This window comes from Prionailurus bengalensis, chromosome E4, assembly GCF_016509475.1.
Source record: "Prionailurus bengalensis isolate Pbe53 chromosome E4, Fcat_Pben_1.1_paternal_pri, whole genome shotgun sequence".
Taxonomy (NCBI): domain Eukaryota; kingdom Metazoa; phylum Chordata; class Mammalia; order Carnivora; family Felidae; genus Prionailurus; species Prionailurus bengalensis.
In genome coordinates this window covers 2,574,891-2,600,402 of record NC_057360.1, presented here as the reverse complement: position 1 = coordinate 2,600,402, position 25,512 = coordinate 2,574,891, and the positions used below count along the sequence as shown (strand labels likewise).

Genomic DNA, 25,512 nt, shown 5'->3' with positions numbered 1-25,512 from the left:
CTTTGCCACTGGGCTTCTGGAAGCTTCTGGACATACTTCCAGTGAACCGGACTCTAAGCCCCTTGAGACCTGGGTCTCCTCCTTCTGTACCTCCACGCTGCCTGGAGCCCACCCAGTACGGGTAAGTTCTCTGGCACGAATAAACTAACTCGCTCCTGAAATCAGAGCAGATCAGGTCCATCCAGAAGGGTCTCTGTCCGGGGTCCCAACGGAGTCCCCCTCTGCCCGCACCAGCCCCTCCAAACTACCCTCAACACACAGGACCCCGTCAATAGGGCCGAGCCAGGGACGGTGAGCGGAAGTCCCCGGCGAGGGGCCAGGGGTCCCGCCTTCCCCCCTCCCAGACTTGTGTGGGGTTCCTCCACTTTGGTCTACAAAGCTCACTGCCGTCGTAGCTAATGGTTCGAGCCGCCTTGTCGTGGCCTCCTAAAATCCGTGAAAATGCCATCAGGTCACCTTCACCCAGCTCCAGATCACAAGCTGGCAAATCACTAGCATGTTCTACGTCCTTCGCTTTATGAACGTCAGACACTGAGGCCCAGAGAGGTTACCGGCCTCTGGTAACAGAACACGAGTCGGCTCGCTAGGCCCCAACCTCCATACGTTGTACCGTTCTCGCTCTGCTCTTGGGAGACGCTGTAACCACGGCCGGTTCCGTGTGCGATCCCGGACGCGGGGCTCAAACCCACGAACCGTGAGATCAAAACCAAGAGTCAGACGCTTAACCGTCCAAGCCACCCAGGCGCCCCTAAGGATTTATTTTTAAAAATCTGGAGATGTGGGAAAAAACATGAAGACTGATAGGCTGGTTACATGGGGAACCTAGGCACGTGCCCGCCCAGCAAGTCTGAACCACCAATTTTGTCCCCGCCCCTGTGTCAGGGTCCCAGGCTCTCAGCTGTCAGGACCAGCTTCCAGCTTCCCCAGCAACGTCTCTTTAGATACCTTTGCGTCCCTGCAGGTCACCTGCCGCCCCCCCCCCCCAACCCCCGAGCTATTCGTTCAATTCCCAACCCGAACGAGCTAATCCCAGCTTCCTCCCGTTTACCACCAGGGACCGGCCCTCATCTGCTGAGACTCCCACCGACTTCCGGCTTTCCGGGCTGTGATGCCACCACCTGGGTTCTGACTGTGAGTTAGTCACCGGCAGTCACGGTGTCCGGATTCCAAGCGCCAGCGCGGGAAATGCCACCCGCGGCCAGTCCGCGTCCGGCCTCCGGGCTGCCCGGTTCCTTCTGCTCTTCCACAAACAGCCCAGGGAAAAGCAAGCGACGTCAAACGTCGAAATACATGATTTTATTCTCTCATGACAAATACACAGCTGCACGGCACCTGTATCATTTCAGGAACAAGGACACGGGGCCGCGGTCAGGACAGCACCCACAGGCCTATGTTTGCTCAGCTGCCCCAGGGCTCAGGCCGGCCGGAAGCTTCGCTGAGATTCTCTCTGTGGCCCGGGACGATGTGGAGGGGAAAGGGAGACGCCGGCCAGTCCACTCTCCCCTCACGGCACCCCGAGGTGGCCGCAGAAGGGACGACAACGAGGTGGCCGCAGAAGGGATGACAGCGGGGCTCTCGAGTGCGGCCCCAGGGCACGCTGGTTCATCCAGGCACCGCACTGCTGGTCTTGGTGACAAGACAGCGGGGCCAGAGGGGGGTCTGCCCAGGGCCAGCAGCCCCGCACACGTCCGAGCTGCGGGCCGTCGGGCGCCCCTCGCCCCGCACACCCCAGCTGAGCAAGCTACCTGGAGAAATGACTGCACACGGGGCCGTCAGCCCCTCTCCTGGGTGCGTCCTCCCTCCGAGCCGGGAGCACACGTCCTCCCGCGAGCGGCCACAAGACGCGTGGGGTGGGAGGGCTCGGCGCTTAGAAACGGACCGAATCCAGCATTCCAACAGGATTCACTTATTTATTGATTTTGATATTAAGCCACTTCACAGCAGTAACTGCCGGAGCGAGAACAGGACCCGGCTTCTAAAGGTAACAAAATAACAACGACGTCACAGACAGAAGCACTGGGGACATTCCACGCAGGGCACGCTGGCTTCCTTCTGCAGCCACAGCGGGCAGGTGCTCAGCGCCATCCCGGCACGGACTCCTGGTCCCTTCCTTCGCCTTGGCCCGCGGAGCACCCCGGGCTGTGGTGCCGGGCCAGGCGGCCTCGCCGCACCGTCCTCGGTCCCTCGGTCGGTGAGCCGTGCTCCGGCGACCAAACAACTAGCGCCAAAAAGCTGCTTCTTCCTCTTCGCCAAGTAAACACGACACTCCCTTCTCTTTCTTTCTCGTCAAGGAAAGAAAAGTCTCAGAGACATATGGCACTAGACCGGGACACTACGCGGGGGCACCCGTCACGACCCGCCCAGGGCCGCCAGCCCGCGGCACCCGGCCCGCCGTCAGATGTAGAGCTGATGCGAGGCCAAGGTGTCCATGAAAGGGCGCACCAGGTTGTCCGTGGAGAAGTAAAAGATGAGGCCGAAGGTGATGGAGATGGGGAGGGCGGGCAGCGCCTTCTTGAACACGGCCAGCAGCAGGAGGGTCAGACACAGACCCTGTGGGACACGGAGGGGAGGGGAGGGGAGGGGAGGGGAGGGGAGGGGAGGGGAGGTGGTGACCGCCGGTGCGGACGCGGGGCGGAGGTGGGGGCGGTTAGCGACGTCGGGCCCCCTGCCCAGGGCTCAGCACTGGTGTGGGGCCCGCCAGACGACAGCCCGACCCCCCCTCTTCCCGGGTCCTCTCGATGGCTCACCCCCGTGTCACACCCTGCCTCAGCCCGACTCCCAGAGCGGCCCTGCTCTACCAGACTCCAGCTACGGCGGTGACACGTGTGACCAGTGACAGAGGCCTCCCCTGGGGGACGTCTATTTATAAAAAACCAGATGAGGGGCACCTGGGTGGCTCCGTCGGGTTAAGTGCCTGACTCTTGATTTCGGCTCAGGTCCTGATTTCACAGTGGGTGAGACGGAGGCCTGCATCGGGCTGTGCGCGGACAGCGCGCCAGCCTGCTCGGGATTCTCTCTCTCCCTCTCTCTCTCCGCCCCTCCCCCAATCTCCTTCTCTCTCAAGATAAATTAAAAAAAAAAATTCTAAAAAAAAAAAAGAGAACTGGACGAGCTCCATTGAAACGCCAGCGAAGGTCTCAGCAGCTGGCACCAAAGGGGCACCAAAGAAGCCACGTGACCCACGGCCTCAGAGGTGGGTGCCCATCCTCCCCCACCCCTGCCCACGTGGGCTGTGGTCCAGGGAGGGGCGGGGCTTAGGGTCAGACAGTTCCGAGGTGGAGAAGCGTGGGGGTCCACTACCCCCCCCACCCCCCCAACACACGCTGGACAGACAGAACTCCTCCACCTCACTGTGCCCAGTGACCACCCCCTTCACCGGGGCAGAGCTCGGGTATGCGCCACTCAGAGCCTCCGCCGCTCAGAGCTGTGGTCTCTCAGGACCTGTCCCCCAGTATGGGTATCTGGCCACGTTAAGGAACTCTAGGGACCCACAAGCTTCTGGGGTTCAGAGCACCCCATGGTGTCTGGGGGGCGTGGAGGGCATCAGAGACCAGAGCTCAAGTCACAGCCTGCCCCTCCCCCCCAGCTCTGTGTCGACGGGCGCGGCCCGCAACTTCTTCCCGGTTCCGAGAACCTCAGCTCATCACCCCACCTCGCAGGCGTCGTGAGACCGCACGAGGCTGGCCAAGCCCCTGGCACCACCGCGTGCCTGGTCGGTAATGCGGGAGCCCCTCAGCCAGGCCTCCCCTGCTCGGAGCCTCCCGTAAGCCCTGCCCGGCCCCGCGTCATCACTCCGCCCCTGCAAGGGACTCGGCACCTGAAAATCCCCCTGGGACCAGGGCCCCCCACGAAGTCCCCGGGCCACTCACAATGAGGATGGCCACAAAGCACGCCAGCGTCGTGTTCCAGTCGCCGCTGCCCGTGGCCGCCGCCTTGCCCACCAGCACGCTGTAGAAGATGAAGTCCCCCAGGCCGAGCTTCACGCCCCCTGTGCGGGGAAGACAGAGCGAGCCGGTCAGTGTCGGGAGCCCCAGACGGCAGATGTCAGCTCACAGCCCAGCCCCTCCGCCGGATCCGGGGGCCCCGGGGGGCCCCAGTCCTGGCTGTCCCAGAACAGCAGCAGCCGGCAGGAAACGGGGCCCTCGGATGGGCTGACCTGCCGTCTGGGCTGTGAAAAAGCTGGCATTTCTGACAATTCAGGGAAGTGGCCCTCAGCTGAGTAAAAAAGAGCAAATATAACGTGCCGTGGGGGGTCGGCGGGAGGCCATAGGATTTAGGGCTGAGTTTAAGTTACACGTTTTTGTACGAAATCCCACCACCTTCGAGGACACGTACGATGTCCAGAGCTCGTCGGGCGAGCCTTCTCCTTAAAAACAGAGGAGCATGGCTGCTAATTAACTGACCGACAGTGAACGCGAGCTCGCACATCGGCCGGTGCACTTGTTAACAGGGTGAGCGTTCACCGCGGATGATAAAACCGTCTGACGAATGCGCCTGCTGCCTCGTCTCCTCTCTCTCCCTCCTCCCGGCCACGGGGGCTCCCTCTTCCAGCTGTCACTGCCGCTGCCGTCTCCGATATAAAAGGGGGCTTCTCCCCACCACCCTCCCCTGCCTCCGGGGAGCCCGTCTCCACCCCCCGCCCGCACCCTGAGCCCACGCGGACCACCCGGGCACAGATGACTTACTTTCCTCCTCTTCCTCCAGGTCGTCCCCGGGGTAACCAGGCAGCGGGGGCTCAAAGACTTCGGGGTACGAGGGCTCCCCAAAACTGTCATAGGAGTCTTCCTCTGGGGATCCGAGAACGTGACCGTCATTGCGCGAGGCAGGTGCGCGGGAGAGAGACAAAAGTCCGGTCAGAGGGATCTGGGATCTGTGGGGAACCGGCCTGAGCCCGGGGCTCCCCTGCCCTCACCCCACTGGCCGGGCCAGCCCAGCCCTGAACGGAGAGGAACCTTCCGGCACACACCCAAGGGAAGGGAAGGAGGCCAACGGGCTGAGGCACAGGCTGTAAGTCCCACCTGCTCCATCCAGGAGGGGACTTTCCCCTCCTGCCCCCCACCCAGGGTGGGGGGGGGGAACAGGCCGGGCCGGGCGGGGTGCAGGGCAGCAGGCCCGGGCGACGAGAGGCTGCCAGCCTGCGACACTCACCCATCTCTGGGTCGTAGGGCAGCTGAAGGGCTCCCTGGGAGGAGGGGTCCAGCTTGGCCATGCCCACCGTCCACACCATGGCGGCTGGGGAAGGAGACGAGGGGTGGGGGGTGCCTCAGGTGCTGCCGACTACAGCTGCCCCCGGGCTGGGGAGGCAGCGTCCCCAGGAGGCCCGCGTGGGACCCCCTCTTCCAGCCGGTACTGACTTCCACCCCTTGTGAAGAGGCCGCTGGGGGAGGGGCCTGGACACAGCCTTTCCTGGTCTTTTGGCGTGTGTGTGTGTGTGTGTGTGTGTGTGTGTGTGTGTGTGTCTCCTCACGAAACCGATGACAAGGTCAGCAGGGAACAAACAGTCCGGGGAACCAGCGGTGTTTCCGTCTCATGGTGGCAAAACACGCGTCACGCACACGGTACCCGCATCACCTCCGTTAACTGGACGCTTCCTTAGCGGGAGGGGTGTTCATGGCCCGAGCTGTTCCTCTGCCGGCACTCTCTGTACCTCGAGCACCCCCGTGTCCCCCATTTCCCTGTTCTAGTTCTAGGAATCTGGCTCCTCCAGATGGATCACGGCGGGGGGGGGGGGGGGGGGGGGGGGTGGTCACAGAATAGTTTCCTTTTTGTGACGGGCTGAATTCACTGGGCGCAGAGTCCTCGAGGATCATCCACGTGGCAGGTGTGAGAATCCCCTTCCTTTCAGGGGGCCGAACAGTAATCCGCGGTAGGGCGCCCCTCACCGGTCCTCCACATCTGTACGCGCGCACACCTCGCCGGCCGGCATCTGTGCGTGCGCACACCTCGTGCACCTGCATCTGTACGTGCACACCTCGTCCGCCCACATCTGTACGTGCACGCACCTCGTGCACCCGCATCTGTACGTGCGCACACCTTGCCCCGCCCACATCCGTACGTGCGCACCACGCCTCCTCCACCCACCCGACCCCTCGGCTAGCGGGCAGACGTCTGCTCGAGACCCTGCTTGTGCTCCCTGTGGCGTAAGTCCAGGGCGGGATCACTGGACTGGGGGGGGGGGGGGGCGGGAGGACTGCCTGTGTGCTCTCTCCCTCTCTGGCCCGGTTCACTCTCCCCGTGTGAACTCAAGTCCCACGAGTCCTTCCCCGTCTGGCCTACCTAGCCATGAGCATGCCTTACCGGGAACATTCTCCATGGGGGGGGGGGGGGGGGGGGGCGCCGCCTCCTCCCCCGACGTGGCAGCCCCCGGCCCTTTCAAGGTTCAGATCCACAGCACTCTCACCGCCTCTCCCGCTGCCCTGGGGCCGGCGCCCGCCCTCTCTCCTGGGGGGGTCATTCTGTCCCAGACCGGGCTCCACTTCCGCCCCTGACCCCATCCATGCCTTCTGTTCTCCCTTCCCGCCACCGGTGCGATCCCACTAAAATGTAACGTCAGGTGCGTCTGAAACCTTCCAGGGGCCCACTCGGGAGGAAAAGCCATGTCCCCACCGTGGCCTGCGGGGCCCAGCACATCTGGCCCTGCCCCTGCCCCCTTCTGCCCCCGCTGGCTCCGCTCCCAGCACCCCGGGCCTTCGCCTGGCGTTCTGTCCCCGGGTATTCCCGACGTAGGTCTCTGGTCAAATGTCACCTTATGACAGAGGCTTCTTTGACCACCTTCTGCAAGACAGCACCCCCACTACCCTGAAGTGCTCAGGTCCCCCACCGAGTCATCTTTCCACCCAGCGCTCACCTCCTGACGTACCATCGCCTGCTTAGCTGCGGCCTCCCCTCCGGGAACGTGCACCCCCAGAGCGCGGAGGCGGCGAACGAACGTCAGGGCAGCGCCTCAGCCTTCTCACACATGGTCTCTGCTCCTCCCAAGAGCGGGCCTAGAACGTGCTTTCACGCTGGGGACCACCTGCCCTGGCTCCCACCACAATCTCCGTCCTGCCTTCGAGATCCCGCCCTGGCACTCGGCAGCCAGTCTGTAAAGTGTTCTTTCCCCACGAGGCCAGGGCACCACAAAGCGGGGACCCGACACACATCCACTGAATCCATATAAACACCCAGATCCCCACCTGGCGGCCAGACGCGCACACTCCCGTGTCCCTTCCCTTCAGAGACTTTAACAGCCACGGAGCTGTCGAGGGAGCCCAGTGAAAAGCAAGTGCACCCTGCACCCCAGACCCCCGCCCTCAAGAGCCCCTCTCCAAAGTACCCTCTCAGGGGGTGCCTGGGGGGCGCAGTCGGTTAAGCGTCCGACTTTGGCTCAGGTCATCATCTTGTGGTTCGTGAGTTCGAGCCCCGCGTTGGGCTCTGTGCTAACAGCCGGAGCCTGGAGCCTGCTTCGGATTCTGTGTCTCCCTCTCTGCCCCTCCCCTGCCCACACGCTATCGCTCTCTCTCTATCTCTCTCAATAATAAATACTCACAGGAGTATATCAGGGCAGGGAATATGGGCTCGTTTCTCTCCTGGGCCGTTTCCACCAGCATTCTCAGTGGCCCTTTGGGGCACAGCACAGCCACGAGATCTGGGAGAACAAAGACAGCCGGGACGTGTTACAAGTGACATTTATTCCCAAGCAGCCCCAGAGAGGAGCCGGCCTGCTAACACCGGGGCACAGGCGAGGCTCGGAGCATGTCCTGCGCGCCAGCTCCCAGCCCCTGGTTTCCAGCCATAACCCCAAGAGTCTGTGCTGGCTGAAGCCCAGAACGGGGTCTCAACGGGCAGACTGCAAACGAGGAATCGCCGTGTGGCTCGGGGACCCCGATGGCCGGCTTGCCATCCGACTTCCCTGAGCCTCGGATTCCTCACCCTCAGATGGAAGTCACGGCACCGGGGACAGAATCACACCGACGCTTGTTACACGGCAGCTAACGCTTTGGGTGCTCGGCATTTACAGGGTCCCGTGGCCGATCCCACGGCCAAGGACGTAGTAGCAAACCGCTTCCAGGGTGTCGCGAGCGCTCACCGGATGCGCGATTATCAGCGGCCACGTCAAGTGCCCGCGTCTCACGAAGACGAGCCTCTCGGAGGGGAGACCACCCACCCAGCTTTCTTCGGGGAGGGGGGCACCTTTCAGCACCTGCCGCTCGCGTGCACCAGTGAGGGGGACTCGACCCGGACGCAGCCCCCGCCCGCAGCCTCGAGGCCCGCCTGAGCCCGCCTACCGTACACAGAGATGGCACCCAGGATGACCCACGCGGACCACTCCGGAAGGTACTTGATGAACACCAGGGCCATGAGGGCGCTGATCATGATGAGGTAGGCCTGCTGCAGGACCAGGGGGCCCTTCCAGTGGATACACACCATGCCCACCGCCCCGAAGTTCCAGACCGTCAGGAACAGCGTGGGGTAGTCCATGGCCACGTTGTAGGTCTTGAGCACCTCCCTGCGCGACCAAGGGCCAGCCCGTGGGGCGGGGAACTCGGTGGAGACACCACACCCAACCGGACTCAGTTCGACACTCCCGGCTCCTCAACCATGAAGTCCCAGCCCGGGTTTTTCCAACCTCTGGCTTCACTCGCCAATCTCCCCTTCCCCGTTTCTGTGAGCCCCACAACCACCCACTTGAAGTATTTTCCGGAACGAGGTGGGGAACGTATACCAATGTCTCATCCTTGGACTGGCTCCCGTAAACGTGTGCCGGCACAGCCTGGAGGACCCCGTGCCCAGGAAAAAGGTCCTTGGCAGAGGGTTTTCCCCTGTCCCTCCAGTCCCTTTGGGCCCCTGGGTCAGGCTGAGAGCCCAAATCGAGGGCAAGAGAGCACATCACTTTTCCCACGAACGAGGAAGCACCCAGGCCTGGCCCAAAGTGGAGAATGTAAACTTTAAGGGATGTATATCCCTCTTGGGTTCACAGAATTCATCCTCCGTGCTCATTTGTTTTAAATCAGCAACCGGGGGCGCCTGGATGGTTCAGTGGGCCGAGCGTCCAACTCTTGATTTCAGCTCAGGTCCTGATCCCAGGTCGTGGGCTTGAGCCCCTTTTGGAGCCTGCTTAAGATTCTCTCTCTGCCTCTCTCTCTGCCCCTGCCCCTGCCCCCTGCTCACTCACGTTCTTTCTCTCTCTCTCTCTCTCTCGAATAAATCTAAATCATCCATCAGGAACCAGGTAGGGATGGAGAGGCTTGCCGAGAGCGCCACTGGCACATGTCGAGGCCGCGGGAGGAGGGGTGGGAGGCCTGGCTGTAGGAGCGGCGACACGGGCGAGCGAGAGTCTGGAGCCTGCTGGGCACCCCTCCCCGCCCCGGTCCTCGAGGAGCCTGCTGCCCGCGGGGGGCACTCACCCGAGGTAGATGTAGGTGAAGAGGAAAAGCAGCATCAGCGAGGACATGATCAGCCAGCCGTGTATAAACTAGACAACAGAAACGGACAGAATGACCACGGGCCCCCAGCTTCTCGGGACCGACCCCCAAGCCTCCGAATCTTCGTTAGGCCCCTCTGGGACTATGCTGGAAGGCACCGGGTGGCCGTGTGACAGACCGAGGGGGCAAAGAAATTCACGGAGTTCTCTCAAGGTCACCCGGCAGGTGGATGGGGTGAAAAATCCCTCAGGTCCAAGCAGCCAGACCCCTGTTCCCTCACTGAGAGACAGGACGTGCTGGACAACTGTCACCTATAGGCGTGGCCCTAGGCTCCGGGGAGGCAGCCAGCGGGGTTCCCGACCATGGCGAGGGCCGTCAGCCGATAAACATATAAATGTATTGACAGGTAGTCACAAGGGCTACGGAGAAGAAAACGGCAGGACAAAGGGACAGGAGACTCCCTGGGACGATGCCTGTGCGATGGGGCCAGGGTGGCCTCCACTGGGGCCTCTGCTGGTCCGCTACCCCCTGGGCCCCGGCTGCAGCCACAGGGCGCGCCCGTCAGCACGACCCCTGCACACCCAGCCCAGGGGGAAACGGGAAGGGCAGATAAACCTGCCGGGGAGGCGAGGGGCGGGGTGAAGGGAGCCTAAAACAGAACATCTCGCTTCTCCCAACACCGCGGGGAGGGACCCGGGCAGGTGGGATTCTGAGTCCGAGCAAAGGAGGGTGACGGCGGGCAGGCAGTGCGGGGAGGGGCGAAAACTGGCTTCTGCTCTGCAGCGGGCCACGCCGCCGGCCACAGGCGGCTCCGGGAGCGGTGCGGGGCCGGCCGGCAGGACGGGGCGGCCGCAGGCCGGGCACTCACCTTGTAGCAGCGGTATTTGTAGAGCACGACCAAGAAGATGGTCATGGCCACAATGACACTGATCATGATGAGGGTGTTGAGCACGGAGTTGAGGAGGCGCTGGCCCACGGAGGGCGTGTCCTCGGTGAATGGTGTGTAGATGCTGAGGGAGACGGCGGGCTGCAGACTCTGCTCCCTGCCTGCTCCATAGGGCCTGCCCACGAGCCACCCAACCTCAGCCTGGTGCCCGAGACCCAGGGGGCAAGGAAGGGGCCCCCCCAGGCCTCCCCCTCCCCCAGACCCACCCCGCGGCCCCTCCCCCAGACGCCTCCTCCCCACCGCCCAGGGCTCCTCCCCCTCCCCAGGTGCTCTCCCCCCCCCAGGCTCCCCCTCCCCGAGCCCTCCCCACTCCTGTTGGCCAGGGCACCCGCAAACACCCACCCCAGCCCAGGGCTCACTGGCCGCTTCCCCCACCCCACCTGACACAGGCCAGCAGCTGCACTGGGGAGGCCCTCCGCCGGCCCCTCGCCCTGGCCCTGTCCACCCGGGGCTGCCCACTGAGGGCCCCACCTGCTCTGGGGCCCCAGCCTGCTACCCCCGACCACCCTGGGGGGGGGGGCCTTCCCCCTCTGCTCCTCTCTTTGAAAAAACCAACCCAAAATGAAAGGTAAGTTCCCGAACTAAAAACAGTAACAAGGTTTGAAGGAGGCAGTCGGCAACCCCAGAGGAGCGGGTGACCCCCGGAGGAGTGGTGACCCCCAGAGGAGCGGGTGACGAGCAGAGGCGGGCCTCTCGCTGCCACCCCTCTGTGCTCTTTTGACTGCAATGATCGAAACCTCCCTCGAGAGGCTGCAGGTGCCGTGAACCCGACCCCCCCCTGTTCCCCGACTTACAGCTGTCCGTTCTTCTCCGTGTAGAAGCGCACGGACTTGATGGTGGCCACCACCACGATCATGCACAGCGTCACCGGCACGAACAGCATGATCACGTGCTTCGCCCCGTATTTCAGGGTCAGCTCCTCCTCCAGGCCTGACGGCTGCCCGGGGACCCCCCCGCAGACGTAGTGGTCAGGGTCCTCGTCAAAGTCGTCCTCGCTATCCTGGCCTCTCTGTGGAAAGCCGCAGGGTGAGGGCCACGGGATGCCCCAGCGCTGGCCTGCCGACATAGCGCACGGGCGCCTTATGACAGGAAGCCAAAAGTTTTAATGCTGCCTCGCGGAGGTTAAGGACCAGCTAGATGCAGGAGTGGGGCTGCGCTTTTGAAAGGTTTACGAGGACATCTAGGGAAGACCTGGGGCCAGCACTCGCCACCAAAAACGCGGGAAAGGGGCCACAGCAGCCACAGAAGAGGGCGGGCTGCAGGCCCAGGACGCGTGGCTAGTGGACCCGGAGCACGTCTAAGCATCGCCACCCCCCCCTCAGTCCAGGGACTCAGATGCCACTCTGTTCTTGTCCAGTAGCCATACTGACTCGGGAGGCCGGCCAGGTGACAGAGGAGGAAGAAATGAAACGTTCCCGGTGGATAAACCACAGTCTAGAACCGTCAGTGCACGTGGGGACTCTCTTTGATGGTAAGACACTGGGAATTTGCAGAGGAGGAACTTACTCTGGACTCCTGCCACCCCCCTCCACCCCACCCCCCACCCCCGCGGGCGGGCACGATGCCCGCAGACGCTGGCCCGAGCCCCTGCAAGAATTTCTATTTGGAAACCGTGCGGATTCAGGGTCATCTGTGGCCTTGCTCGTTGATTAGCCGCCAAAGACAAAACCAAGGGAAACAAAAATTCAAAATGACTATGGCTTCAGTATCAGCTCTTTGCGGAGAGAATTCCAAGCCAGGCGCTCAGCTGAGAAGAAACGGAAAAGCCTAGACGAACGGGCATGGAGACAACTAAAATGCACGAAAGCCCCGGGAGACAAGGTGAACGGGCCGTAAGGGTGGCCCCGCGGTGGCCTTGAGCTGGCAGAGCTCAGAGGAGGGAAAAAAGGATCTTTGACTTCGGCAGCGGGTCTGAGGCTGGCTGGAAGGGGAAATCCTGCATTTTAAACACTGTCAGGGGCAAAATGGAGAAGGGGTTTCGGGCAAATTCAGATGTCGTTTTGCCCTGATGGGGAGGGAGGTGGTGAGGTTGGGAGGCTCTCCCCCAGAACACGCCCCCCCCATGATGTTATAATCTCCTGCCCCATGGGCTGCAGACGACATCAGAGCATCTGTGCCCCGCCCCCCCCCCAACACACACAAATTCACACGTTGGACCCTAAACCCCAATGTGATAGCACTTGGAGGAGGACCTTTGGGAGGTGACCAGGTGACCTCATGCCAATGGGATGAGGGCCCTTATAAAGCCCCGCCCAGAGCTCCCCAGCACCCCCTCCCCCATTGCTGGATTTGCCAGCACCTGAGCTTGCACTTCCCAGCCCCCTGAACACTGAGGAAGACGTTGCTGTTGTTGATAAGCCCCCACTCTATGATACCCCGGCCCCTACCCTCCACAGTGCCTCCTGCCCCCCTCTGCCTGTGCTAAGGAAGGGGAGAGCCTGCGCTGCTGGGACCGGGGGGGGGGGGGGGGACAGAACCATGCAGCCCAAGGCAGACTGTGGGCCCTGAGGCCGACCAGGGCCCACCGTGTGACCGTGTGACCAATCCCCGCCTACACGGTCCCCGCCCTCCCACGTCGGGGCGCGTGGGTTCCAGCCTCGAGGTCCAGGAACCCGGGGGCTGGGTTTGAGGCCTGTGGCCACCAGCGATTACCTACCCACTGGTCGGCACCCTCTCCATCCTCCAAGCCCTGCCTGTCCTCCTGGCAGCAGCGTGGTGGGGGGCTCTCGGCCGACATCAGGGACGCCCTCTCGTCACACACTTCCTCCTCGCTGTCAGAGGCCATGAACGTGAGCATGGCCCTGCCTCGGGAAGCGCCTGCAAAACGGAGCACAGGGGCCTCGCTCCAGCTTCCTGCAGGGCCAAGGCAGCAGAGGGCTGGGGGTGTGGCCTGAGGACCCGGACGCGGGTCCTGCCTGACAACCGCCCAGGACATGTGTGTCCAGTGGCTTCCCAGGGGCCACCTGCGTGGCTGGCACAGACCCTCGGGGGAACGGCCCGAGGAGATCCAGGCCACGGGTGAAACACCCCACGACAAAAGTCAAGGCCACTCCAAACCGCACGCTTGTTCGTCCGATCAACAAACATCCACTGAGCACCGACATTGTGACATCAACCATAAGCCTGCTGGGCTCCGTGGACGTGAAGATGAACAAGAAACACTACCGTCATCCAAAAACAAAACAAACAAACCAACTCGGGGCTCAGCCAGTGGAGCGTCTGACCCTTGATTTCGGCTCAGGTCATGATCTCAGTTTCCTGGTTTGGAGCCCCACCTCGGGCCCGGAGCCGACAGTGTGCAGCCTGCTTGGGATTCTCCCTCCTCCTCTCTCTCGGCCCTCCCCTGCTTGTGCTCTCGCTCTCTCTCAAAATAAATAAGCTTTAAGAAACATTACTGGAAAAAAAAAAAAAAAAAAGACCAACCATCGTCCAACGTGACCGGTTACATAACCTAAGTGTTCACCAAGAGGTACAGAAACCCAAAGGAGGGAGTCAACCTCAGAGATCAGGAACGTCTTCTAAAGAGGCCACCAGCCCAGACGGAGACAGAATGTTCCAGGTGGGAGGAAGGGCAGACGGCGCGAAGAAGGAACGTGCCAGTCAGGGCCGTGGAGGTGTGAGGGCCTCCTGTGCCACGTGAGGGGGTGTCCGGCCCCCCGGAAGACAACGGTGGGAGGTGGACAGACGCTGACTCACGGGCAGCGGGGTGGATGCCCGTGAGGGGACCGGACCCCGAGAGGGCTGGGAGGACGCCAGTCAGCACTGGATGTGGGGGAGAAACACAGGACAGAGTCCAAGATGGCAGCCAGGCAGGGAGCCCCGGGCAGGGGACAAGCCCATCTCAGGGAAAGACAGAGTCTGGTCCAGGAACCAGTTGAAAAGGGTCAGGGAGGGGCACCTGGGGGGCTCAGTGGGTTAAGTGCCCGACTTCGGCCCAGGTCACAATCTCGCGGTCCGTGGGTTCGAGCCCCGCGTCGGGCTCTGTGCTGACAGCTCAGAGCCTGGAGCCCGCTTCGGATTCTGTGTCTCCCTCTCTCTCTGCCCCTCCCCTGTTCACACTCTGTGTTTCTCTCTCTCTCAAAAATAAATAAACATTAAAAAAAGGGGGAGGGTCTGGGGTGCAGGGGAGCCGCAAGACCACGCGGGATGGGCATGTGCGTGTGTACGTGTGTGTGTGTGTGTGTGTGTGTGTGTGTGTGTGTGTGTCTGAGAGAGAGGAAGTACAGCTGAGGGCAGGACCTCAGGGAAGGCCAGCCCGGAGAGTCTACACAGCAGGGATGCCTGCCCCCACCTCACTGTGCTGTCCCCGGCCGGAGTGTCCTTACAGCAGCAGGACGGGAAGCCAGCGCGGCAGAAGGGCCTAGAAGGGCGTCAGACAACCCCTGGTGGACCAGGCTGTCCCTGCCTCCCCCTGGGCAGGCCTGCTCTCCCACCGACGCCCCCAGAGGCCGTGGGAACGCCGAGAGTGCACGCGACCGTGCAGTTGCCCCCGGAACGTGTGATTTCCAAACAAAGCAGGTGCCTTCTTCTGTCTCTGCCCTATTTGAAGCTGGCGACGGGGGGCCCGTGGCCCAGGTGACTCCTGAGGGGACCCCACCTCCGTCCCCCACCTGCGGGCACAAGGCAGAGCCCACACCCCTCCCGGGCCAGCCTCCCGAGGCTTCACGATGAGCCAGCTCCCCTGACCCAGGGCAGACAGACAAAGACCATGTGACTTCACTCACAAGCAGACTTTAAGAGACAGAACAATCGAACATACAAAGAAACCGGCCTTAAACCCGGAGCCCGACAGGGGGGTTGCTGGGGGGAGGGGCGAACAGGTGAAGGGGAGTAAGGGACAGTGGACGGGAGGCACACTGAGACACGTACGGAATTGTCGAATCGCCACAGTATACACCCGGGGCTGATATTACACCGCCCTTCCATTATTCTTCCATAAAAAAGAAAAACAAAAGCTCTAGCAGCAGAGGAACAGAAGCGCCAGAACAGGGAGGGGCGAGCTTCTGCAGTCAAGATCAAGATCAAGATCGAGATCGGGAGGGGTTGCCCCCCTCCCATGGAGGAGCAAGGGCTGAGGCCAGCGGGGAGGGGCCAGCCAAGGCTTCTGGGCAGAAGCAGGTGTCCACGGTGAGCTTTACAAAAGCAGTGTGCCAGCAGCACCCTCGGGAGGTGGGGGGCTCCTCCCGCTTCGCTGCAAGCCCCCCCCTCCCCGGCACCAGCCTCAGCTCAGGGTCACAGGAGGGCGACTAGACCCGGGCACCAGCCCCGTCTGGGGGAGGGACACGGCTCAGCAGCCCCAGCACGCTGCAGGGCCTGGGAAGTTTCAGGCTTCGTTCCTTCGGGTGTGGTGATGAAAGACACCGTCTGGTACAGGCCTGGGGGGGAGGGGGCACCTCAAAGTCCTCCCCCTGCGAGTCTCGGTGTCCAAATCCTGAACAGCAGTTTGGACCCGGCAGCTGTCATCACCCATGGCAGCAGCCGTGAGTTCAGTCTCACGCAGGGAGGGGCACCCGAGACGAGAGCTGGTGGCATCTTCCCAGGCTAGATCATGACACCCCGTCCGGAGTAGGGCCGCGGGTGGGATGGGCACGACACGGCATTTCCCGGCAGTCACTTCTAGGGATGTGAGTTAGCAACACAGTCTCCCTCCTCTTCCTCCCAGGCCCCCCGGGGTGCCTGTGACTGGTCTGAGCAGGGGCTGGAGGGACAGACCTAGGGTCCCCACATGCAGAGCATCACAGAAGGCAGGGGGCAATCTCAGCCTTGAGAACCACAGCAGCCGCAGCATCGTGGGGGCGGGAGGAGGGGAAATGTACAGAGAACAGAGACGCTTCTTCAAAGGAGAAGGGGAGTTGCTTGGGGAGGGTGAGGACAGAGAGGCGGGGACCAAGTCCTGGGGTGCCTGGGGGCTCAGTCGGCTAAGCGTCTGACTCTAGATTTCAGCTCAGGTCGTGATCTCACAGTTCATGGGTTTGAACCCCGCATCGGGCTCTGCGCTGACAGTGTGTAACCTGCTTAGGACCCTCTTTCTCTCTCTCTGCCCCTGTCCTGTGCTATCTCAAAATAAGCATTAAGGGGCGCCTGGGTGGCGCAGTCGGTTAAGCATCCGACTTCAGCCAGGTCACGATCTCGCGGTCCGTGAGTTCGAGCCCCGCGTCGGGCTCTGGGCTGATGGCTCGGAGCCTGGAGCCTGTTTCCGATTCTGTGTCTCCCTCTCTCTCTGCCCCTCCCCCGTTCGTGCTCTGTCTCTCTCTGTCCCCAAAAAAATAAACGTTGAAAAAAAAAAATTAAAAAAAAAAAAAAAGCATTAAAAAAAAAGATCCTTCCAATTTCCATTTCTTCAGCCAGTGGCCAGCAGCTGGCAAGACATTCCCCAGACAGCATTTCTGCCCCAGCGTTGCCCTGCTGTCGGGCAGGGGGCGCTCACAGGCTGTCAGAGCTAATTCAGGTGTGGCACCCTCACTGGAAAGCAAATGCTCCCTGAGCAGATTCCTCCCTTATCCGGCTCTTTAAATGGCTCTTTAAATTCCTCCCAAGCCTTCCCTGAAGCCGGGCCCAAGACCCCCAGGAGCGCAGGCCCTGAGGGGCTCCCTCGGCTGTCAGAGCAGGGGGGGTCTATCTAATCACAACCTTCTGGGCCTGGTGGCCGGGGATCACAGGTGAGGTGCCTCTCAGAGCCCTCAACACCTGACAGAGGACGCAGGACTCGGGAAGGTGCTGCTTCTCAAAGTGGCCCAGGCCACCTGGGGCAGGGGTGGGGGGACACTGAGCACAATGACCGGGGAGCCGGGCACTGCTGTTCGTCCCCATTTCACAGTTGAGGAAACAGGGTCTAAGACGTGAGAGGTTCAAAGTCACCCTGAACCCAGCAGTCAGGGTCTGCACTCTGAACACCGTGCTAGACCACGTTACTGGAGGTGCGGATCCCCAGCTCCGTTCCGACCAAAGGTCCGGGGGTCTGCACTTTGAGACGGTCGCTGGGTGACCGTAGGCTGCAGTCAGACCTTCCCTGGGGCTGCCGGGCCCTGGAACCCAAGCCCAGCTGCCCCCGGGCCCCCAGCGCAGGGATCCAGTCCACCTCTCTGTCCCTGTCCCCTGGCGCGGCTCAGTCGGGAGTGAAAGAAGGAACAATGCCTTCTCCTGAAAACCGTCTGACCAGAGGGCAGCGGGGGAAGCAGAGGGACAGCCACTCGCGGGACCAGGAAAGCGGCAGGGGGAGAAGGCAGTTCCCAGCGGAGAAAGTGCCCAAGCATTTGCCCACCGGGGACAAGAACGGGGAAAAAGTGGCCTCAAAACACGTCCAGCACCGCCAACGGGACCGGCCTTTCTGAAGGCAGTAGAGATCGAAAGCTTTAAAAAAAATCCATACCTTTTGGTCCTGAAATGCCACTTCTCAGAATTTGTCCTAAGAAAATAATAAAAGATTTCCATAAAGACCTGTTTGCTGTGGATGTTTCTCACCGTAAAAACGCTGACATGCCAGAAACGCTGTCCTGTGACATGTCCATCTGGTGAGGTTTATCCCACGACTGCTTCAAACGTCACTCCAGAGAACAGTTCACAACAGGAAACAACGCGACAGGAAACCCCAGGTAATAGACACGAAACTTCATACACAACCGTCTGAATTTTCTCAGAAAGCGAACGTATTTGAAGGACTGGCCAGATACAGCACGAGACACCAAACGCGGTTACCTCTGGATGCGGAGACCGTGGGTCGCTCCGCGTTTTCCCACACCTCTTACACACATGGATCGTCTGTGGTTTTATTTAAGCCCTTAATTTTTCAGTGGGAAATACCAAATAGCAACACCAAGGCGGACTTCCTTCCCGTCTGCGCTCTCCTGCGTCCCCTCGCTGGACTGGGGCATGGGGCGGAGGGCAGGTGGACCCCGGGGTCACTGTCCTCCTTCTTGGAGCCCCCCTTTTTACCTGGCTCCTGGAGAACACAGCAGCTGGGAGACACTCCTCCGGTTTCTCAGTCGGAACCGAAGCCTGATGCAACTCTGAAATCCCTGGAGGGAAAATCACCATCACCACCCAAATGTACGCGGTTCAACAACCTTTATACTCGGTATTTGTGCACATCAGAGCGCCGGTGACGTCAAAAACAACCGGCCTGGGAGGCTGACTCCAGCAGGCGGGGGTGGGGCCGATCGGCTCTCCCGCTGGTGGCGGAGTCCTACCAGCCACATAGCAACCAGCCCTCCGCGCCGGAGGAGGGGGCCGAGGAAGGCGCAGAGGGCGGACAGGAGGCGGGGGCAGCCCTTCCCAGGGACGGAGCCGCCGGAGGATACAAAACCCACACGCCCCGGAGGAGCCACCGAAGCCACCGCTTCCGCCCATTAATAGCTGAACGGGATCGAAAAGCTGAATTAGCCAAACCAGGGGAGTCTGACCCAGAGACTTCCCCCAACGTGCCTGTGTCAGCAGCTCCTGCGATTATCGAGGAAACCGGGAAACCCGGTGACCCAGCTTCCTCGACCTTCTTTCCATCGCAGAGACATGCGAAGGCTCTGACCTTAAAACGGGAGGCCAGGGGAGCTCAGTAGGAAAGAAGACTGTAAAACGCCATCGTAAACACCAGTGCCTCGCTGGAGAAAGAAAGGAGTAGAGCACTGCTCCCGAAGCAGATGGGGGCCGACTGCGTCTACCGCTGACGCGGCTGCGGAGACAGGTCAGGGTCCTGGTACCTGCCGTCTTTCTGCAGGAGGCCTAACCGGCCGAGGAGCCCTCTCCTTCAGAGAGGGTGGCGCGGGTCTAAACGGACCACTTTCTGTGGTCACGAGGCTGCCTCCCAGCACTCCCACGACTGCCCGGAGGCTCTCGCGTCTTCCCTTATACCAGGGCAGGGTTTACCAGGGAGAGAAAATTCCCTTAGAAGCCCCCACACCTTCCCTGCCTGCCTGTCCCCGCTGGCCCTGGGCAACTGACCAGGTATTTGGCCCTGGCTGACCGTCATCCATCTGTCCATCCACCCCAGCCCTTACCGTGACGCACGTCACTTGCCGGAAGGTTCTCCCAACACCGGGAGGCAGCCTCGGCCAGCGTCCCGTAGGGACCCAGATCAGAGGCCGCAGGGGACCCTGACGGGGCCTCCTGAACCTCGACCCAGGCTCTGTTATTTACCTCTGCCTGCCCTTTTCTGCCCAGAACTGTCTAGGCCCCATGAAGCTTTCTCTTGTGTCGTGAAGCAGCCTGGGAAGGGGGCAGTTTGGGGAAAGGGGTAGAGGTCTGGCCCTAACATGCCACCTTTGAGTAAGACCCAGGAAAAAAAAGGTTATGTTTTAAACAAGCAGCGGCAATCCGATCACCCAGCTGTGGGATGTGAACCGCACGCTCCCTGGCCGCGCAGCCTCAGACAACTTAACGTCACACGGCCGTCCCCTCTTCTGGAACAAACAGAACAGGCACACCTCGGGAGAGTGACGTGGAAAAGTAGAGATAATGTGTGAGGTGACTGGCACAGAGCAGGTGTTCGGCCAATAGCCGTTACAATGAAGATGAAAAGGCGGGGCACAGATAGAGCGAGAGGGGACAGGGAAGCTGCTGACACCCCCGCCCCCCCACCCCGCGGAAAGCTACGGATGTGCTAAACCACCAGGCAAAAGGGTCGTCACCAAGGTCACCCTTCACCCAGGCCCCAGGGAGACACCGTTTCCACCTAGCCCCAGCCCTGGGCACTCTGACAACATGAGCAACTTGTCAAAGGACAGGGCATGTCCACGGGACCGATGCCAGAGCTGGCAAGGACCTTAAAGGCCATCCGGTCAGTGCCCTATTTTGTACTCAGGAAACTGAAACCCAGAGGGACAAAAGGCACGGCTGAAGTGCCATGACCAGAGCCACAGCGGCAACTGGGGTCTCGGGCGGCCGACCCGAAGTACTCTGAGGCCCGCACACTCGGGGCGTGGCCGAGAGCTGCGGTCACACAGGCGGCCAGCACAGCACCCCACGTGGGCTCTCTGGGGGCACCCCCATACTTAAAAGGTACGTGCCTTTGCCACGGGCAGGTGTGTCTTTACCACCCAGCTTCTCCGAAACACCGGCGAGAGATCACATATGCCTCCTGGTCACTGACTCACTCAGTCCCTCTCCTGCCCCCAACCCCACAACGCCAGCCTGGAGGCCTCCTCTGCTACTGGGGCTCCTCCGCATGGTGGAGGAGGGCGGGGAGGGGGGCCAGGGGTGGGGACACCCATGGGGGCGTGGCCTGGGGGGCAGGAGCCAGAACACTGCTTCCAGAGGTCAATTCAAAAGGGAAAGCGAGAGGGGCTCCTGGCTGGCTTAGTTGGCTAAGCATCCGACTCTTGATCTCAGCTCAGGTCATGATCTCACGGTGCGTGGGTTCGAGCCCCGCGTCGGGCTCTGCGCTGACAGCTGGAGCCTGGAGCCCGCTTCCGATTCTGTCTCTCCCCTCTCTCTCTCTCTCTCTCTCTCTCAAAAATAAATGAGTACATATTTCAAAAAAGGGAAAGTGAGAAAGCGCCCTGCAGCACCAGTGAATTAACCAGCGACACTCACGTGCTCTGTGTGCCTCAAACCTGATTTACCAAGAATACTCCTGAGGCGAAAATTCTGGAGACCTGACGTTAACAGGAAAAACAGAATACAAACCTTCAACTCCAGCTTCCTGCCTCTGATGCTTTAATAAACGAACACATGGGCGTGCGTGGAGTGCTGTGAGGAAAGGCATTTGACAGCGGTGATCTCTGGGCTGAGAGCTGATGGGTGACTCTTTAAAAAATATTTCCTGAATTTTCTAGAGCAAACGCGTGTTCCTTTCATCTCTACCAAGTCAAGACTTTTCTGGTTAAGGTACAGCAGAAAAGTCAGTGCCCTTTCCAATTCTCTTCCCGTGCTCCAGAAGACCCCATTTTTGGCAAAGACGAGCCAGCCTCCTGGCGTCCCAGGCACTGAAGACGCAGGACAAAAATGATCTCCTCCCTGATGTCTGGTCTTTCCCGAAGAGTGACTGGAACTTTCTCTTTCCCCAGACTTTACCACGGCAGCCTCGCCATCCCCAGGCCTGGAGGCCGACGCTGATTACCCTGAAGCCCATGCCCGATCGGACCAGCTCAAGGTGAGGAGAACTTTCCAGGCCCTGGCCAGAGACAGCCTGTGCCAGCCTCGGAGCCCTGACATTCCTTCCCTCAACCCTCCCCCAGCCACCGGAGTCGGGGAACAGGTGGAAATACTTGCAGAAACACGGGTTGTCCTGCCAGTCGCCAACTAAACAGTGTCCAAAAGTCAGAGCAACAGCTGAGAACGAGCCAACGATGTCTTCCGTAGAAACACACATGTGACCCCCCCCCCCCCCCCATGCACACTGCTTTGGTCTCTTTAAACAAATTATTTTTTTTCTTTTGCTCTGTCAGGTAGTTACTAATAGAGAGCACAAAAAAACGTCCTGGGCAGTTGGGGCACCCGGGCGGCTCAGTCGGTTGAGCGTCTCACTCTTGGTTTTGGCTCAGGTCATGATCTCACGGGTCACGGGTTCAAGCCCTGCATCAGGCTCCACGCTGACAGCTCAGAGCCTGCTTGGGATTCTGTCTCTCCCTCTCCCTCCGGCCCTCCCCCCACTCTCTCTCTTCTCTAATACAATAGATTTTTGAAAATAAAAAAAGAAACGGGCACCTGGGTGGCTCAGTCGGTTAAGTGTCCAACCTCGGCTCAGGTCATGATTTCGGGGCTCGTGAGTTTGAGCCCCGCATCGGGCTCTGTGCTGACAGCTCGGAGCCTGGCACCTGCTTCCGTTCTGGGTCTCTCTCTCTCTCTCTGCCCCCTCCCTGCTCACTCTGTCTTCCTCAAAAATAAAATAAACATTAAAAAATAATAGCAATAAAAATAGAAAAAAGAAATGCCCTGGGCAATAGTGCAGGAATACGGGGACAGGGGGCGCATGTGGGAACCTCCTGTGTAAAAACTCGAGAGTTAAAGACTGGAGAGTTAAAGCTGGGTTCAAATCCCGGTGCTCAAATCCCAGGTGGCTTAACTCCCTGAACCTGTTTCCCGTTCTCTAGAGGGTAATAGCGACCTCAGTGTGATCGGAGGTGTAAAGAGGTCTGTGGTAACCACTGTCCCCAAAGGGCTTTTTCTCATATATGACAAACCCACAAAGTAAGACATGTTATGTCACGATCATCATGGGTAACTCAGAGGCCAAGGTAGGGGGAGTCTCTCATTTGGCAGACCCCCCCCCCCACCGGGTGTGCAGTGGGGCTGTGAACAGCCATCGGGGAGCTGAGGGGAGGGGTGACAGGCACGGTGACCGGCACCAGGCCTGTGAATGGCAGCCTGCGGCCGGGCTCTTTCTTATCCCGCTGCTTCTCAAACAGATAGGATCCGGGCGTCCGTCTCCCGTGCACGCAGCGAGTAAGACTACTGACTTAGTGCACACCCACTTCCCCAGCAAGCCTCCAGAATTTTCCCTGGAAACCTGAAACAACGTCTATCCCACTCTGCAAAAACGCTCCACCAAAGCCCCACCCCGGTCCAGCCCCTGACCTAAAGGTGCCCTCACCCACCTGAGGAATGAACCTGGACAGCCAGCCCGCCAGCTCTGAGCTGGCGCCAGGATCCACCCCCCTGCCGCTTCACCAGCGGGGCCCAGGACACACAGCTGTTGACACACCTCCCCGCTCCCACCAGGCCACCTTCACACCGGGGGAAACCTGAGCCTCCCACACCTGAAGCAGCTTATCCAGAGCCTTTAATTACTGCTGAAGGTCCTGGCGGCCAGCACTGGAGGCTCAGGCGACTACAGAACGGACATCAAGGGCGTGGGTACCAGAAGCCCGGGTCTGTCCGGAGCGGGGACAGGCTGGGAAGCCCAGGCTGCGGATTCTGAGCCAGGCTGGCTCTCCAATTGCTGTGGATGGGGTGCTATCTCCATGCGTAAATGGGGGGGGGGGGTGCTGTCGGCCCACCGACCAACGGTTCACACCTTAGAAAGGGGACACCCATTAATTCAATACACAGGGGCCCTTCATCCAGCTGTCAAAGGGCTGAGGCCCGGTGCCAGGACTGGACAGCAGAGCGAGACGCCAGACAACGGGTTCTAAGCCTGGCTCTGCGCTATCCTACCTGGGTGGCCTTGGGCAGTCACGTTAGCTGTGTGGGCTGAGTTTTTTCATCGATAAAATTGGGGGCGGGGACTAGCCTCTGTGTCAGGCTCCTTCAGCTTCAAAAGCTTGACTCTGGGAGTCTCCCCCGGGCTGTAAGAGCCTGATAAAAACAGCCAAGCACCCCCGCACCGAGGACCCGGATCGCGGTTCCAGGCCCCACCTGCGGTCGGTTCCTCCCCCGGGCGGGAAGACCCTCGCCTCCCCCTGCCCCGTGACGCAGAGCTCGGGGCCCGGTGCCGCAGGCCCACCGGACCGGGCGCCAAGGCGGTCCGAGCGCGGGGACAACGCCGGGCCCGCGCCTCCCAGACCCACGTGCGCTGCTCCTTTAAATGCCAGACCCTTCGGCACCCCGCGCCGCGCCCACCCCCAGCGGCCGGGGCGGCGGGGAGGCGCACGCAGCCCGGCGCAGGCCGAGGCCTGGGGGCCGCTCCCCGCGCTCCGCCCACCCCCGAGGTCCCGGCCGGGCCCCGCCGCCGCTCCCCTGCGCGCTCCCCTCTGCGCTCCCGCGCCGGCCGCAGAGGCCGGACCCGGCGCGCGCACGGACCGCGAGCAGCTCAGCCGGGGCAGGGGCGGCCGCGACCCGCCGCGGCGAGGAGCGTGCGGGAGTCAGCGCCCGGTCTGCGGGTGGAGGCTGCACCCGGGCCGTCCGCTCGGCGCGAGACCCGGCCCGGCCCGCGCGCCCCAGCCCCGCCCGCTCACCTGCTCGGCCGCGGCGCTCCGGCGCTGTTTACGCGGCTGGCCGAGCGCCCGTCGGCCCGGGCCCTGGCGCCGGCGCAGACTCCGCCCCCAGCCCGCTCCCAGCCCCCCCTGGCTCCGCCCCCGGTTCCTCCCCGGCTCCGGGCCGCCCCCCAGCGCCGGCCCCGGCCCCGCCCCCGGCCCGGCCCCGGCCCCGCCTCCACCCCGGACTCTGGCTCCGCCCCCGGCTCCGGCCCGGGCCTCTGCTCGCCCCCCTGGGCCACCCCCGTTTCCTCCCCGGCTCCGGCTCCGCCCCCGGCTCCGGCCGGGGCCCTGGCTCGCCCCGCCCCCGGGCCCGCCCTCTCCCCCCCCCCCCCCCCGCCCGGAGCCTGGAGCGCAGGAGGCGGAGGTGGGGTTCTCGGGGCGCGCGCCGGGGGCCGGCCTGCCGGGGTGGCGCCGTGGGGATGCCGAGGTATAACCTGGCATAGGACAGGGCGCTGACCTTAGGAGTGACGGGAAGACCTGTGATCTCACAGGGGTCTGGCAGCTCTGCGGGGACCTTAGCTCATTTGCTCGAGGGGTATCTTTCCTTGTGGTGTTAGGTCCCCGCATCTTCTCCTTCCGCCCTCCCAACCCCCGCCCCGGCATTACTCACAATAAGGGAGCACTAGTGGCCTGGGGTGAGCCAACATCCTGAGAATTTTCCTGCTCTGTTTTCTAGAGCCTCAGAGCCACCAGGAGCTCTAGACAAAATTGTTGGGGGATGATACGGCTACCGATGACCCGAGAATTGGCCTAAGAATTCTGGATTTGGGGGTCCACAGGGTGAGCTGAGATTGTCCATACCGTGACATTTCTGAGTGGCTTCCTTTTTTTTAATGTTTATTTATTTAGCTCGAGGGGGGAGGAGCAGAGAGGGAGGGAGAGAACCCCAAAATGGCTCCATCCCACAACCATGGCATCATGACTTGAACCAAAATCAAGAGTCCTGCCACTCAACCCACTGAGCCACCCAGGCACCCCTCATTTTTGTAAGTTAGGGTAAAACTCGCATAGCATTACATTAACCTTTTTAAAGTGTACAACTGGGGGGGGGGGGGGCGCCTGGGTGGCTCAGTTGGTTAAGCCTCTGCCTCTTGATCTGGCTCAGGTCATGATGTCATGGTGGGATCCAATCCCAAATACCAGTCCATGCTCAGCATGAGATTCTCTCTCTCTCTGCCCCTCTCCCCTGCTTATGCACTCTCTCAAATAGAAAAATAATAATAATAAAATAAAAATAAGTAAGTTTAAAGTGTACAACGGCATTTAGTACATTCACAGTGTTGTGAAATCCCAGCCACCTCCTAGTTCCAAAATC

The 25,512-nt window shown here is 61.4% G+C and overlaps 1 protein-coding gene across 6 annotated transcripts; it reads right to left on the bottom strand.

The window, feature by feature from the left end:
* Positions 1 to 1,890: 1,890 nt before the first annotated feature.
* Positions 1,891 to 24,264, bottom strand: PSEN2 (presenilin 2). 6 transcript variants are annotated; one of them, XM_043569237.1, is made up of 12 exons: positions 24,177 to 24,264; positions 18,283 to 18,365; positions 13,007 to 13,167; positions 11,145 to 11,359; positions 10,273 to 10,465; positions 9,387 to 9,454; positions 8,268 to 8,488; positions 7,529 to 7,627; positions 5,149 to 5,232; positions 4,686 to 4,787; positions 3,870 to 3,988; positions 1,891 to 2,550 (listed from the first exon to the last, which is right to left on the bottom strand). In XM_043569237.1, the coding sequence occupies exons 3-12, from the start codon at positions 13,145 to 13,147 to the stop codon at positions 2,395 to 2,397; spliced, it is 1,398 nt and encodes a 465-aa protein (XP_043425172.1). In that variant the 5' UTR covers positions 13,148 to 13,167; positions 18,283 to 18,365; positions 24,177 to 24,264; the 3' UTR covers positions 1,891 to 2,394. The 6 variants fall into 6 exon arrangements, with proteins under 6 accessions (XP_043425172.1, XP_043425174.1, XP_043425176.1 ...); XM_043569239.1 differs by lacking the exon at positions 18,283 to 18,365; XM_043569241.1 differs by lacking the exon at positions 18,283 to 18,365 and having other exon boundaries at positions 10,273 to 10,414.
* Between the last annotated feature and the right edge of the window lie 1,248 nt (positions 24,265 to 25,512).

Coding starts and splice junctions, on each gene's coding strand:
- PSEN2 (XM_043569237.1), bottom strand. CDS start 13,147: ATGCTCACGTTCATGGCCTCTGACAGCGAGGAGGAAGTGTGTGACGAG. Junction 11,360..13,006: donor GAGAGGGTGCCGACCAGTGG/GTAGGTAATCGC, acceptor GGCTTTCCACAG/AGAGGCCAGGATAGCGAGGA. Junction 3,989..4,685: donor CCTGGAGGAAGAGGAGGAAA/GTAAGTCATCTG, acceptor TTCCCCGCACAG/GGGGCGTGAAGCTCGGCCTG.